We start from the raw sequence: 16,438 nt of genomic DNA on the forward strand, positions 1-16,438 counted from the left end.
CTCCCAGGAGCCTGTCTCTGTTTCTAATTTGTTGATTTCAGCCCTGTGTTTGATTATTTCCTGCCATCTACTTCTCTTGGGTGTGTGTACTTCTTTTTGTTCTAGAGCTTTCAGGTGTGCTGTTAAGTTGCTAGCATGAGATCTCTCCAATTTCTTTATAAAGGCACATAGTGCTATGAACTTTTTTCTTAGGACTGCTCCCATTGTATCCCGTAAGTTTGGGTATGTTGTGCTTTTATTTTCATTACATTTTAGGAAGTCTTTTTATTTTTTTTTAATTAATTACAGTTTATTCACTTTGTATCCAAGCTGTAATCCCCTCCCCCATTCCCTCCCAATCCTACCCTCCCTCCCTCATCTCTTCCCATGCCCCTCCCCAAGTCCACTGATAGGGAAGGTCCTCCTCCACGTCCTTAGGAAGTCTTTAATTACTTTATTTCTTCCCTGACCCAGTGGTTACTGAGCAGGGAATTGTTCAGTTTCCATGAGTGTGTGGGCTTTTTGTTATATCTGCTGTTGTTGAAGCCCAGATTTAATCCCTTGTGACCTGATAAAATATAAGGGATTATTTCAGTTTTCTTATATCAGTTGAGGCTTGTTTTGTGACCAACAATATGGTCAACTTTGGAGAAAGTTCTGTGTGGTGCTGAGAAGGTATGTTCTTTTGTGTTTGGGTAAATGATTATGTAGGTAATTGTTAGATACAATCAAATTGTAGATAATTTGATTCATGACATTGGTTAATTTCATTATTTCTCTGTTTAATTTCTGTCTCGATGACCTGTCTGTTGATCAGGGTGAGGTATTGAAGTCTCCCACTACTAATGTGTGGGGATCAATGTATGATTTAAGCTTTAGTAATGTCTCTTTTACAAATGTGTATGCCCTCACATTTGGGACATAGATGTTCAGGATTGAGATGTCCTTTTGGTGGATTTTTCTTTGGTTGTAGTGCCCCCCCATCTCTTTTGATTAATTTTGGTTGGAAGCTGATTTTATTAGATATTAGGATGCTACACCAGCTTGCTTCTTGGATTCATTTGCTTGGAAAGCCTTTTCCCAGCTTTTTACTCTGAGGTAAAGTTTATCTTTGTTGCTGAAGTGTGTTTCTTGTATGCAGCAGAATGATGGGCCCTGTTTCCTCATCCATTCTATGAGTCTGTTTCTTTTTATTGGGGAATTAATCCATTTATGTTGAGAGTCTTTAATGACCAATGTTTGTTAGTTTCTGTTATTGTGAATTTGGTGGTTTTAGTGTGTTTCTCTTCTTTTGGTTTTGCTGCAGTTATTTATTTCCTGTGTTTTCCTGGTGTAGTTAATCTTGTTTGGTTGGAGTTTTCCTTTTAACATCTTCTATAGGGTTGGGTTTATGCATAGGGATTGTTTAAATTTGTTTTGTCATGGAATATCTTGTTTTTTTTTAATCTATGGTGATTGAAAGTTTGCTGCATATAATAGTCTGGGCTGATATCTGACATTTGTACAAGAGGTCTGAGCAGGTCCTTCTAGCTTTTAGATTCTCTGCTGAGAAGTCAAGTGTGATTCTGATAGGTCTGCCTTTATATGTTACTTGACCTTTTTCCCTTGCAGCTTTTAAGATATATTTAATATATATTGTTTTGTACATTTAGTGTTTTGATTATTATTTGGCAGGAGGAATTTCTTTTCTGGTCTAATCTAGTTGATGTGCAGTATGCCTCTTGTATGTCTAAAGGGATCTCTTTCTTTAGATGGGGGAAATTTTCTCCTATGATTTTATTGAAAATATTTTCTGGTCCTTGGAGCTGGTAATCTTCACTTTCTTCTATTATTCTTAGATTTCACCTTTTCATCATGTCCTTGATTTCTTGGATGTTTTGTGTCAGGAATATTTTGGATTTAATATTTTCTTTGACAGATGCATCGATTTCTTCAATTGCATCTTCTGTACCTGTAATTCTTTTCTGTATCTTTTGTTTTTTGTTGGTTATATGTACCTCTGTATTTCCCGTTTCCTTCCTAAGATTTCCCTCTCCAGGATTTTCTCAGTTTGTGTTTTCTCTATTTCCATTTTCAGGTCTTGAAATATAGTTCTTTTTCATTTCATTTACCTGTTTGATTGTATTTTCCTGTATTTCTTTCAGTGATTTATTCATTTTCATTTTAAAGGCCTCTGTCTGTTTGATTGTATTTTCTTGTATTTCTTAAGGGATTTATTAATTTCCTCTTTAAAGGTCTCTATCATCTTCATAAGCATAGATTTAAGGTCATTTTCTTGTGTTTAACCTGAACTGTAATATACAGTGCTTGCTGTAGTAACATCGGTGTGTTCTGGTGGTGCCATATCTCCGTGGATTTTGTTGATTGTGTTCTTAAGTTGGCCTTTAGCCATCTGGTTGTCAGTGGTGTTGGCTGGTTGTTTCTGGTGTCTGCTGGGCCAGAGTATGGATGTGCCTTGTGTCTGGCAGCCTTCCTCAGGTTAGTGGATAGGGATGATATGGGCTGGAGGCTGAATCTCAGCTCTTCTCTGCTGGGTGTGTCTCAGTGGGCATTCCACTTATTAAAGCTGAATCAAGACCAGTTAAATAAATAGTCCTATATCCCCTAAGGAAATAGAAGCTGTCATCAAAAAGCCCAGGGCCAGACAGAATTCTACCAAGCCTTCAAAGAAGAGCTAACACTAATACTCTTCAAACTATTCCACAAAATAGAAACAGAAGAAACATTACCAAGGCCATTCTATAAAGCCACAGTCACCTTGATACCTAAACCTCACAAAGACCCAACAAAGAAAGACAACTTTCTTTGTTGGCCAATCTCCCGTATTAACACTGATGCAAAAGCACTCAACAAAATACTTGCAAACAGAATCCAAGAACACATCAAAGTTATCATCCACTATGACCAAGTAGGCTTCATCCCACGTATGCAGCGGTAGTTCAATATATCGAAAACCAACAGTGTTTTGTGGTCAGTTCTGGTGGTTATTTCCATACACAGGTAGAGATTGCCAGAGCTGGGTCGAAACCTGGCCCATTAACCATTATGTGGTACTACCTCACCAACAGTGTAGCACTGGCTCTTCTTAGGGATGCAAAAGACTAGCGTGTGCCATATTCACCTCTAGACCTCCTTCTGATGAGTTTCACCTATAGATCATGTTTATATCCCATCTGTAGAACCTATGAGACTGTCCACCTTGACTGGTCTTAACACTCACCACATCTTTGCTGTTTCAGTGTGTGGCCGATCTTGATGGTCAGCTTGGTGATAACTAGAATCATCTAAGATATGGGCCTCTGGCATGCTTATTTGGGATTATTTTAGTGAGGTTAATAAAAGTCTAAAGACTGGCTTAGTGTACACAGGGTGGAAATGTTCCCTGGGCTTAGATCCTGGACTATATGAAAATAGCGTGAGTTGAGCATAATCGCTCACCACTCTCTGGTTTTTTTTTTTAAGCATTTTATTTTATTTTGTGCTTATGGGTATGGTTGTATTTGTGCTTGTATTGTATGTGCATCATATGCCTGTCTGGTGCTCAAGTCAGAAGAGGATCTAGTGCTGTAGATGGTTGTGAGGCACATGTGGGTGCTGAAGGAGCAGTAAGTGCTCTTAGCTGCTGGACCACCTCTCTAGTCCCCACTCTCTGCTTCATCACTGTGAATGCACTGTGAGTGAGTGCTTTTGCTACTCTGACATGGGGAATGCCACAGTGAACTGTGACCTCAAACTGTGAGCCAAGATAAACCCTTTCTCCCCAAACTAGATAAACTACTTTTGTCAGAATATTTTATCCCAGTAACAAGAAAAGTAACTAAGATACACAGGAATATTTTAAAGCCAGAATGGCTGGCTATTTCTGTAGCTCATGTGAACAGGAATATCTAGAATAATGAACATATAAAAAGACACGAAGGATAACAGATCCATGTAATGAAAGTTTTGGTTTCTTTAAAAACTCAGTTATGTTGTTTAAACATGTTTTTGTTTTAATCCCAAACTGTGGGATTTTAGTTTGTCTTTAAGTTTGTCCACAGCTGATGATTGCCTCCTGTAGGAACTGATTTTTTGCCAGCTGGAGTTAATAAAATTCTGAGGACTCTGAGAGAGTATAAATATGAGAGCCCAAAGAGAGACAGATAGAGGAGGAAGAAGGCTGATTGTTCATCCTGCTGCATGTGCTGTTTGCTGTTGCTGGACTGCTAGATATCCTGATGACTGAGATTGGTATTTTTCCAAAAGAACCCCATGACCCTAACCAGCCAGGGGTAACTCTAAAGAGGTCTACATCCCTTTTCCCTTCTAACCTTCTTTCTCTTTTACCCAGGATGGGGGGGGGGTTGGAAGGGCTGCAGAATCTTAAGGAGCCCAATTAAAGTAGAGTTTAAAAAACAGCACTAACCGATCTGCAAACCTACCTGTGTGCAGTTGAGTTCAAGGAAGGATGAAAGAAGAAGCAGCTTCTGAGAGGAGATGTTGGGACAATTTGTTTCTTAAAGGACTCAGAGAAAAACTGAGTATTTAACATACATGACGTATACCAGGCTCAATGAACTCTCAGAATAGAGAAAGGTATGAAAGGCCCCAATAAGTCACTTGGTGCCACTTAATTAGCTGTGCTTTTTCTGAGGTTAGTGTTGGAACACTGTTAATAGAATGACCCATGGTGAATGGTTCTTTGGGGAACTGTGAGAGGCTCCAGGAAAAAGGCAGAGGGTCTTTTATATCAGGTACATTTTGTTCCCTGGATCATTCTTGGGTGTGATTCCATGTCTCCTGTGATAAAAATATACATTCAGTCTATAAGACATGTTTATTTTTGTTGCGTGTCATAAAATAGCTATAAAACTCAATCTGGATATGGACTTCTGCCTTGCTTTCAAGTATTGTATTATGTGCCTGGCAATTGTGTTTACACTGGTCTGTCCTGAGAAAGCTCCGAAAAAGGGCTACTCTTTTGAAAATATTTAGTATTTTCTTACTGGCATTTTATTTGCATGTTTTTATGAACTCAAACAACCTACTTAGATCATTGCTTTCTTTGCTACCTTTTTGTATAAAAGTTCACTGACACTGAAGAAAATATCTACTATATTAGACTGTAGTCTGCCCCATTCTTTCAATCCTCAGATCCCAAATTCAGCAGACAAATTTTGCACAGGTAGGCTGGAAAGTCAATGGTTAGCAGAAGACAAAGTCACCCTCTACCCACAGTGGTGCCGAAGAAGTCTAGTGTCACCAAGTACTAAGAGTTGAGTATTAGGAAGAAGCCTGTTGGAACTAACTACAGAACACTCTGAAGTGGGTCACATAGTTGGGATACTATGAATTTCTCATAACTGCACATTCAAAGGTAGGGCTGTCCAAATGTTGAAGTCCCTTTTCTCTTCCACAGTTCAAAGGCTTCTCTTCATGCCAGTTGTGCATCAACACAGAGATGAAGGGAGCAGAGATGATATCTTTCTTAGACTCCTTGTTAAAAACCTTCTTGAAGATATTCTCTTCACCTGTTTGGTCTGAACTGGATCATCCAGCAATTCCTGAGACATTTTCATGCCAGGGGAGGGGCTGTTAAGAGAATCTAGGAGCAGAAGTGGAATGGAAGTTGGACCGTGCAAACAAATATCCACCATCATGGAGTGAAATAGTGAGCATGTTTTTGTTTGTTTTGTTTTGTTTTTTTAAAAACAGAAAACATTCACTATATGTTAGATCATAGTATTTGGGCTGTTACTTCATTTCCTGATATGATAAGTTGACTCAGGCCCCACCATTCTCCTTGTCCTTGGGCCTCATGCTATGGTTAGTGCTGGACAGATCTCTGGGGCCCTTTTAACCTCCACAGCTTTGTATAACACAAGAGACTGTCTTACAGTGAGGCTTTCCACAGTCTAAGCCCAATTGCCCAAGAAAATGAATGGATTTTTCTCGTATAACACAAATCAGTGCTCTGTAACTAATGTGCACTTTTCAACTTGTCCCTTTGCAGTTGTGACCATGGATCTTTTGTGCTTACACCTTTGTCTCAGACAGAGAAACTGCTCATAAGGTAAGAAATCAGTTAGGTCACAAGAAAATAAGTGCAGTGAGCAGAGCAATTGCACTCGGGCAAATATCCTTAGTGGAACAATTAGACAGCTCCACCAAGTGAACTTTGAAAACATACAAGTTGTTTTGACCCAGAAAAGTAGAGTATTGCCTTTGCTGTCATTCATGGTGACTTCAAGCCTTGGGGACTGAGTTAATCACTGATGGAATTACAGCATCTTCATTCATGCATAGCTCTTAAGAGAGTTTGCTGCTGGTGACACAATGTCTCACCTTCTCCTCCTTCTTTCCCTCCATATATACTAATAGATGGGCTAACATATGCCCCAAACTGATGTAAGCATGAAATTTCCACATTAGGAGCATACTGTGAAGTGTGTGCTTATGTGTTCTTGTGTGTGTGTGTGTGTGTGTGTGAGAGAGAGAGAGAGAGAGAGAGAGAGAGAGAGAGAGAGAGAGAGAGAGAGAGAGAGATAGATAGATAAATAGAGAAAGAGAGACAGGCAGGCAGAGATACAGAGAGAGACACATACAGAGGAGAGAGACAGAGTAACAGTGAAACAGAGAGACAGACAGACAGAACAGAGACCATGACAGACATGTAGAACATTTAGTACAGATTATTGTTCAGTCTTCATTGCTCACTCATTCCAACATTTACCAAATGTTTATTGCATACCAGATTGGGCATCAAGAAATTCAAAGATTTTCAAATTTTGTGGAGTATAGGCTTTTGAAGTAAGACCTGATGATTGTTTGGATTTCCTCAGTGTCTGTCGTTTATGTCCCTCCTTTCATTGCTGCCTTTTAGTTAGTTTGGCTAAGGGATTCTCTAGCTTGTTGATTTGTCAAAGAACGAGCTCTTGGTTTAATTGATTCTTTGAACTGTTTTATTTGTTTCTAATTTATTGATTTCAGTCCTGAGTTTGGTTATTTCCATATACTCCTCTTGGGTTTTTCTGCTTCTTTTTTTCCTAGGGCTTTCAGGGGAGTCATTAAATTGCTTGTAGGAGATGTTTCAAATTTCTTCTTCAAGGCAGTTAGTGCTATGAACTTTCCTCTTAGAACTGCTTTCATTGTGTCCCATACATTTGGGTATGTAGTGCCTTCATTTTCATTGAATTCTAGGAAGTCTTTAATTTCTTTTTTTATTTCTTCCCTTATCCAGCTGTCATTGAGCAATGAGTTGTTCAGTTTCCTTGTGTGTGTGTGTGTGTGTGTGTGTGTGTATGTGTGTGTGTGTGTAGGCTTTTTGCTATTTCTGTTGTTGTTGAGGTACAGCTTTAGTCATAGTGGTCAGATAGGCTACAAGGGATTATTTCAATATTTTTGTATCTGTTGAGGCTTGCTTTGTGATCAACTATATGGTCTATTTTGGAGAAGATTAGATGGGATGCTGAGAGAAGATAACTTGTGTTTGGGTGAAAGGTTCTGTAGATGTCTGTTAGGTCTATTTGATTCGTGACCTCTGTTAGAGTTATTGTTTCTTTGTTTAATTTCTGTTTTGTTGACCTGTCTTTTGGTGAGAATGGGGTGTTGAAGTCTCCCACTATTAATGTGTGGGTAAGCCATGTGTGGTTTAAGCTTTATTAATATTTCTTTTACAAATGTCTATGCCCCTGTATTTGGGGCATAGACGTTCAGAGTTTTGATGTCTTCTTGGTGGAATTTTACTTTGATGAGTATGAAGTGACCTTCCCCATTTCTTTTGATTAATTTTGGTTGAAAGTTCATTTTATTAGATATTAGATAAGCTATTCTTCCTTGCTTCTTGGGCCCATTTGCTCGGGAAAACTGTCTTCTAGCCCTTTACTCTCAGGTAATGCCTATCTTTGTGACTTAAGTGTGTTTCTTGTATGCAACAGATTGTTGGGTCTTGTTTACACATCCATTTTGTTAGTCTGTGTCTTTTTATTGGAGACTTGAGTCCATTGATGTTGAGAGAGTTTAATGACCAGTGGCTGTTAGATCCTTTGATTTGGTGTTGGTTGTGATAGTGTTTGTGTGCTTGGCTACTTTTAGTTTTACTGTAGTGAGATTATTTATTTCCTGTGTTTTCCTGACTGTAGTTAGCTTTCTTGACTTGTATTTTTCATTCTAGTATCTTCTGTAATGCTGGATTTGTGGGTAGGTATTGTTTAAATTTGTTTTTGTTGTCAAATATCTTGTTTTCTCCATCTATGATGATTGAGAGTTTTGCTGGTTACAGTAGCCTAGGCTGACATATGTGTTCTCTTAGGCTCTGCATGATATTTGTCCAGGTCCTTCTGGCTTTCGTAGTCTCTGTTGAGAAGTCAGATGTGATTTTATGAGTTTGCCATTATATGTTCCTTGGCCTTTTCCCTTTGCAGCTTTTAGTATTTTTTTTCTTCATACTTATACAGTAAGTATACTTATACAGTAAGTTCTGTATACTTACTGTTTTGATTGTTATGTGGCAGTTGGATTTTCTTTTCTGGTCTAATTTATTAGGTGATCTGTAGGCCTCTTGTATGCTTATAGGCCTCTCCTTTAAATTGGGGAAATTTTCTTCTATATTTTGTTGAAAATATTTTCTGGGCCTTTTTCTTCTATTCCTATCATTCTTAGATTTTGTCATTTCATGTTGTCTTGGATTTCTTGGATGATCTGTTCAGAAATTTTTTAGATTTAACATTTTCTTTGATGGATGCATTGATTTATTCCATTGAATCTTACACACCTGACATTCTTTCTTCCATCTCTTGTAGTCTGTTGGTTATGCTTACCTCTGTAGTTCATGTTTTCTTCCCTATGTTTTTCTTCTCCATAATTTTCTCCCTGTGTGTTTAATTTTTTTCAATTGTATCTTCAGATCTTGAACCATTTTGTTGATTTCCTTCACCTGTCTGATTGTATTTTCTTTCAATTCCTTCACATGTTTGTTGGAATATTCCTCTGTTTCTTTTATTTCCTTCTTCAGTGATTTAATTATTTCCTCTCTGAAGGCCTAGAACCACTTGCAGGATCCCTACACAATTTAGGTCTCCTAAACAAAACAAACCCCTCAAACAAATAAAACAACACCACCAACAAACAAACAAATACCCACAGAAACAAAATTATATATATATATATATATGTATATAATATCTATATATAAGTATATAGATATAAATAGCCTATCACTGAAACAAATTTAGAAGCATATGTTTCACATAAATGAGAAATCATGAGACATGGCTACCAAAGTGAATGAACACCATTGGAGTCGTTTCTTAATTTAGCTAAGCGTGCAATTAAGAGTTTATTTAACTTAAAAGAGGTATCAACAAAAGAATCAAGTCAAGGGATGTCAGAATAAAGAAAAAAGAAATAGCGAGAGAGGGAGAGACTCAGGCAGACACAGAGACAGAGAGAGACATACAGAGAGGGAGGCTAGCTAGTGCAATGCATGCTTGAGCTTGGTTCAAGAGATGGAAGAAGCCTTGTTTCCCCAAGAGAGAAGCCTGCTCTTTACTTGGAAAGGAGCAAAGCTGGTGGCTGACCCTTTTGTTTCCTGTCAAACAGGAAATGCTTCCAAGAAGCTGAAGGACACAGAAGGTCATCAGCAGTCAGGAAGCATGTGCAGGTCTAATGGAGGCTTTGGCATGGTGAGAGCTACATAAAACTCCTTCTTTGAAACTATTTCCCCAACAAATTAAGCCTTGGCTTTTTAAGCTCACTAACAAACTGTGAGTTAAGCAGCAGGAAGTTCACAAGAGTAATCCTATTGCAAAATGTAGCCAAATTAATGTGGAAAAGAAATCTCAGAGTCACAGATCTGACAAATCTGCCAGGAAATGGCCACCTAGAGCTGTGTGGGTCCTCCTGCTTGGGAGTACCTGCCTGGTAAGTGGAGATGGATGGGAAATCAAGAGGAGTGAAGCTCCACCCAAAACCAGCCACTGGAATCTGTGCCTCAGTTACTGAGCTGTGCCAGGCACTCCTTGAGTCCAGCCTCTCTCCTTTCACTCAGTTTCTCCCAACAGTGTTATTGAGTTTTACCTGTGGCTGATTACATCATCTTATACCTTCATTTTCCACCAGGCCTTATTCCATTCATATTGGAAGACAGGAGGAAAATAGTTTGAAACAAATGTGGATGTTAATTCGTCAGTTCGGCCAAAATGAATAGCTATTGATCTCAGAGGAGCTAGTGACCTGGCTCCTGGTCACTGATAAGGCCACCTTTAGCTTCCTTGTGTGAGACACCCTTGAGAAAATGTCACAGCTAGATGGTAACACCTTGTATTACTCCCAGCTTTAGGACTTCAGGGGACCAAAGATGAGCAATAAAGACAAGACAGGTGATTTTCCATAATATCAGGAGACATTTAAAAATAGCCAAGCAGACTGATAAGTAAAACAAGTGCACATTAAAGCAATAAGGTGTGTGTTCCTAGCTCACAGATTGATAAAGATCAAATAAAGAAATGGTACTGCCTTTCTCTGGGTTGGGAGAAGAGCCAAGGGTGCTCCATGGTGTCTGTCAGGACTCACATTTGTAGAGTGTTTGTGTTCATGCATCATGTCCTAAAAGTGAGCCATCTTTGACTTCAAAATCCTGCTATGAGTCCTTAGGCAACAATTTTTTTAATTTAAATTTTTTTATTAATTACAGTTTATTCACTTTGTTTCCCACCTGTAGCTCCCTCCCTCCTCCCCTCCCAAACCCACCCTCCTTCCCCTTTCTCCACCCATAACCCTAACCCAGTCCACTGATAAGGAAGGTCTTCCTCTCCTTCCTTCTGATCCTGGTCTATCAGGTCTCAGCAGAGTGGCTGCATTGTCATTTTCTGTGGCCTGGTAAGGCTGCTCCCCCTCAGGGGGAGGTAATCAAAGAGCAGACCAATCAGTTCATGTCAGAGACAGTACCTGTTCCCATTACTATGAAACCCACTTGGACACCAAACTGCTATGGGCTACATCTGTGCAGGGGTTCTAGGTTATCTCCATGAATGGTCCTTGGTTGCGGTATCAGTCTCAGAAAAGACCCCTGGGCCCAGATATTTTGCTTCTGTTACTATCCTTGTGGAGCTCCTGTCTTTTCCAGGTCTTACTACTTCCCACTTTTTTTTCATGAGATTCCCTGCACTCTGCCCAAAGTTTGGCTTTGAGACTCAGCACCTGCTTTGATACCCTGCAGAGTAGAGCCTTTTAGAGGCCCTCTGTGGTAGGCTCCTGTCCTGTTCCCTGTTTTCTCCCTCTTCTGATGTCCATCCTCTTTGTCTTTCTGAATAAGGATTGACATCTTACTCAGAGTCCTCCTTCTTGATTAGTTTCTGTAGGTGTACATATTTTAGTATGTTTATCTTATATTATATGTCTAATATCCACTTATGAGTGAGCATATACCCTTTCTGTTTCTGGGGTACCTCACTCAGGATGATCTTTTCCAGTTCCCACCATTTGCCTGCAAATTTCATAATTTCCTTGTTTTTAATTGTTGAGTAGTATTCCATTGTGTAAATGTACCACAATTTCTGTATCCATTCCTCAACTGAGGGACATCTGGGTTGTTTCCAGATTCTGGCTATTACAATTAAAGCTGCTATGAACATGGTTGAGCAAATGTCCTTGTAGTATACTTGAACATCTTTTGGATATCCTAGCTATGCCTAGGAGTGGCATAGCCGGATCTCGAGGAAGCACTATTCCTAATTTTCTAAGAAAGCACCAGACGGAGTTCCAAAGTGGTTGTACAAGTTTACATTCGCACCAGCAGTAGAGGAGGGTTCCCCTTTCTCCACAACCTCTCTAGCATGTGTTGTCACTTGAGTTTTTGATCTTAGCTTAGGCAACAGTAAGGGTGCATTAGCGATTTTAATTACATAGAACCTTTTTCTTTCTTTTATCTTTCTTCTATCTTCTTTCTTTCTTTTTCTTTCTCTTTCTTTCTTTTCTTTCTTTCTTCTTTCTTTCTTTCTTTCTTTCTTTCTTTCTTTCTTTCTTTCTTTCTTTCTTTCTTTCTTTCTTTCTTCACAATCTATACTACTACAATCAAAGACTGATCTGCCTCTGCCGTGGCTTGATGGTACCCATTCTTGCAGGTAAGGGACACTCCCAAAATGCAGGCTACCATGGCCCACATGCACACCTGCCATGGGAAGTTTTTCCATGTACCACATTCACACATGTAAACTCAATGTTGTGCGGGTGCTTTGCTGTGTGAGTGAGTGAGACCTGGCTTGGAACAGGCTGCTTTGGTCGTCTATGGCCTCAGGACTAAGTTTTATTCTGTGACTTGATTGCTAAGGCTCCCCCTCCCCAATAAACTATGCTTCCTTTTTCCCCCGTCAGGCCATGGAGAGCAGGTTAGTATCTACTTCTCCCTGATAGATGCTTTCTGCCTGTGCACTCGACCCTATTTCTAGCTTCCTCCCTTACCTTCATCTCCTCTTCCTGGAGTCCTTTCTTCCTTCAGTGGTAGTATGTAAGAAGTGTTAGTGATTCCAAAGCCCACTGCCCAAGTAGTCAAACATGTATTAATATACTATTGCATTTTTTTGGTTCATTCGTTTTAATTATGTCTGTCTTTGAATTTTTAATATCCCTAAAGCTAGTGTTATAATTTATATTTTAAAGGTTATATGATTATATTATAAGAAAGAGAATAGGGAGTGTAGTCAGATAGACCAAGATTTCAATCCTGTGTAATGTTAAGTTCCTTAACCGCTCTGATCTTGAGTTTTTGTTTTTGTTTTTGTTTTTGTTTTTTTGGTTTTGATTTTCATAAAATGAAGTAATTTATTTCACAGGGTGGCATTGTGAAAGACAGGGTCAGCCACCTGGCACAACACATGTGTCTGAGCACGTCCTCAATCAGTGCTCTCCTCTCTTGACTCTGCTTTGGAAGAACTGGGCTGAGCCCATGATAGTGTAAGATAGCATCCCATGTCCCAGTTAGTTCCCCCAAGGACTTTGGAACAGTGACTGATCTGAAGGGGGTAACCCATACTCAGGCAGGGTCCAGCCCACTGGCCTCTTACCTGATAATTGCCAGGGGGATGAAGTACACCAGAAAGGCCACGATGGTCATGTACGGGGTCCAGTAGGAGTCATCCGGCCACAGTGCCCAGCACTGCACCTCACCATTGGAGAGCGTCCTTTTCCCAAATATGATCAGTGTGGGGATGGAGAACAGGAACGAGAGGCTCCAGGCTATCCCAATGAGCACTTTGGCTTGCTTCTCTGCTTAAAGAAAAGAGAACATGCCTGGGCACCTGGGAGTGTGCTGTGGAAGCTCACTGGGTCTGCTGTAGAGACTGACCTCTGGATGAGAGCCCCTGGGACTTGTCAGTGTCCCCCAAAGCATCAGTTTTCTCCTAAATAAGTGGGTGCGATACCTGCTGTAGCATTCAGCTCTCACAAGAGGGTGCAGGTCCACTTAAATCCCCCTGTTCCCCAACTCCAAGAAGATTCTTAGTTTAATCTCATTTAGCTGGCTGGTACAATTTCCTCTCCACATGTTTAGTCTGGCAATTCTTTAATTAGCTTCATGTCTCCTAATTGTTTCTTTATTTATTTTTTTTTATTTTTTAGTTGATGTTGTTAAGTCTTTGTCAAAATTGCCATAGAAGAGATATTAGCTCATTGTCTTTTGGTTAGGTTGGTTTTGGTACAAATTTTCGCTTTTTCTTCTGCTATTGTTCATGATTTTTATTTGTATAGATAGCCGAAGAGCTTGATTTGGTGACATAGGATTTCCTTTACTGCTTCTGCTTTCAGTATGATTCCTAGAAAGACCTGTCCTTCTTAAGATGATGGAAGGTTTTATATTGTGTTCTCTTAGTCCTGTATGTTTGATTGACTGGCTTTTTTAGTCCAACAGGGTCTGTTTTTAATTAGCTGTGGTATGATGAATTAATGCTTTCAACTGGCTATCGAGCTAGTACAATATTATGTATTAACAAACCCATTCTTTTCCAACTGAATTGAAGTTATATTTGTAGTGTGTGTTTGTGTGTGTGTGTGTGTGTGTGTGTGTGTGTGTGTGGCATATATGTGCTATCTTGCTAGCACTTGCTCTAACAGTGAGATTATTTTCATATGTAACAAATATTTTTCTTCAGCACTTCTGGTACATTACTGATTATTCTTACACCCAGTTTCCCTAAAAAAGCCACAGTAGTAACAATCTCTTTGTAGTTGCTGGCTAAGGAAACTGTCACTTTATTCAAGAACAGTACAAAGGAACCCATGTATTGTCAATTAATGAAATTCCCACAGCTCTCCCCTTCTGGTGGCTCTCCAGTGACATTCTGTAGATCTACTAAAAGGTTTTGCTGACTCATTCAACTTGCCTTCCTAAGTGGGAATTTTATGGAATGCATTTTAAATGCATTATTTATTTTTACTAGATTAGCTTTTGTAGCATTTAAAAGATACCGGATTTCCTCCTTGTCTTTCCTGTGAAAGTTCAGTTCCCATGGGTATAGGAGAAAGTTAGGAATGCATTGGGCCTACCTGCCTGTGTGCAGAGCAGAGGTCAGCTAGCTGGTTCCACACAGTGCTTACCACCAAAGCACTGATGGCTCCTGGGACCACCTCAGCAGCATCTGTGTGCTGCTTCCCATGGAAGCTGGACCTTCGTCCCTCCCACCCGGCTTGAGAGTGCAGAAGGCAGGTGCTGGTTGTGGTTAAAAGCCTTCATGGTGCCTGCATGCCTCAGGATTTACAGCTTCCTGAGTTCTGCTTCTCCTTCTGCATGCTGGACATCAAGAAGCACTTCTGGCAGTGCTTCCTACCGTGAGCAGCAGCGAGGATGTTATTGGCCACCAGATCCTGGACTAAGGAGAAGTTCCTTTGTTTTCAATAAATTAAAAAAATTTTTTTTCAGCTTTTGGCTTGGGGGTAAGAAAGAACAGGTGTTTGTGTCTTGTAAATGAAGAACTTGGGGAAACAGTACTCATTTCATTGTAAGGGTGGGCTTGCTGGCAGGATTGTAAGGAATGAGGTAGAAGTGCTTGCCCTGAGGTGAACAGGCACAGCATGTGGCCACCAAGGTCTCTTATGGGGCCAAGATAGATCATGTAGCACTCCCCTTGCACCCAAGATTTCTTTCTATACTTTTGGACACTCTGACCCATTAGGCAGTGAAGGAAGAGGGGAAAGACAACAAAAAGAAGAGAAAGAAAAGAAAGGTGTGGCTGGGGCTGAGAAAATATTAATAAAATATTAGCAAAAGTATCCCCATCTCATAAAAGGATCTTTATGAAAGGATGTTTGCTCACCTCCTTGAAGAAACTTCATGGGGTAAATGATGGCATGGTATCTGTCTATGCTGAGGGACACCAGGACGTAAGTAGAGGCATAGAGCAGCACAACCTAAGGATAGGACCAGAGGACACATGTGACTACATGGGAGAAGACTTGCCTATAGTGCCCTTGCTACCCAGAAACCAGGGGGTTGAACCAAGGTACTGGTGAGGGTTGAGGTAGAGAGGCACTGCCTGATTCTTTTCATTGGACAGATCTGAGGTTTGTAGCTGGACTCTGCATTGCTACTGACAACATGGTCACAGCTCTCTCCATGCATCCAACTGGCTTCTTGGTCGTTCCATATTTCAGGATCAGTCTCTCTTGACATTTGCACGGTACATTTATCTGTAATTGACTTTTAAAGCTAAACTAATTTTCTCTGCCACAATTGACATCCCAGAATAATTAGAAACAAAAGTTCATTTGCCTTTTATCATTGAGAGCAGTTGAGAGGTGAAAGAAAGGTTCTGGCTTTCCCGGGTCCTGACGCTGTCCCAGTCTTTTACTGCAACAGCACCCTCAGAGAGCATCCTCCATTCCTCCAGGTCTCTAGCTGCATGCACCCTAACCTCTGAGTCTCCTCCAACTTTCCTCTGGCTAACTTCATCCACATCCTAACCCCCTTAATACCTTAGGCACAGATTTGGTTGCATTCTCTGTAGAGGAAGAAATTGGGCGGTAAGCTAGCACCTCTTCTGTGAGGGGTTCATATTTAGAATATAATTAAATGAACTATGTCAGAAAGTATGATTGCTTTTATACATCTCAAATTTTCTGGGTAACCTGAAGGCAATTTCTACAAGCCGGTGAGAAATCTTCTTTTGTGGTCAAACTAGAAACCATAGAAAATGGGAGTGTAGGGGTGAGAATCTGACTTTTCCTTTGCTGATCACATTTGTTTGGAACTTGTACCTTTGTTGTCCTTTCTGCAGTTCAGACAAATATCAGCCCATTATCATTGCACTTCCGTTTAGGATAGAGCTATTGGTACTTAAAATGGGGTCATTTGATAATGCATTTAGCAATGCCAGTCCTATGACTATCATAGCTTATCTTGCTTTACATGTCTTGAGACCACCTATATTACACTCAGTCAAGGAAAATCATCACACACACACACACACACACACACACACACACACACACA

At 40.1% G+C, this 16,438-nt stretch overlaps 1 protein-coding gene and 1 long non-coding RNA gene across 3 annotated transcripts in view; one reads left to right on the plus strand and one right to left on the minus strand.

Moving 5' to 3' along the window:
• Positions 1-16,438, minus strand: part of Npsr1 (neuropeptide S receptor 1) — a 234,198-nt gene that overhangs the window by 17,477 nt on the left and 200,283 nt on the right. The window contains exons 4-5 of one of the 2 annotated variants that reach the window (XM_055601362.1): positions 15,264-15,357; positions 13,020-13,221 (exon numbers count right to left, since the gene is read on the minus strand). In XM_055601362.1, the coding sequence (XP_055457337.1) occupies positions 13,020-13,221; positions 15,264-15,357 (296 nt within the window). The remainder of the gene's footprint in view (positions 1-13,019; positions 13,222-15,263; positions 15,358-16,438) is intronic. The other variant, XM_055601363.1, reaches the window with a different exon arrangement.
• Positions 9,565-16,438, plus strand: part of LOC129672104 (uncharacterized) — a 13,760-nt gene continuing 6,886 nt past the window's right edge. The window contains exon 1 of the long non-coding RNA XR_008719458.1: positions 9,565-9,641. This is a non-coding gene — a long non-coding RNA (uncharacterized LOC129672104). The remainder of the gene's footprint in view (positions 9,642-16,438) is intronic.

This window comes from Psammomys obesus, unplaced genomic scaffold, assembly GCF_907164565.1.
Source record: "Psammomys obesus unplaced genomic scaffold, mPsaObe1.curated_primary_1811, whole genome shotgun sequence".
Lineage (NCBI taxonomy): Eukaryota > Metazoa > Chordata > Mammalia > Rodentia > Muridae > Psammomys > Psammomys obesus.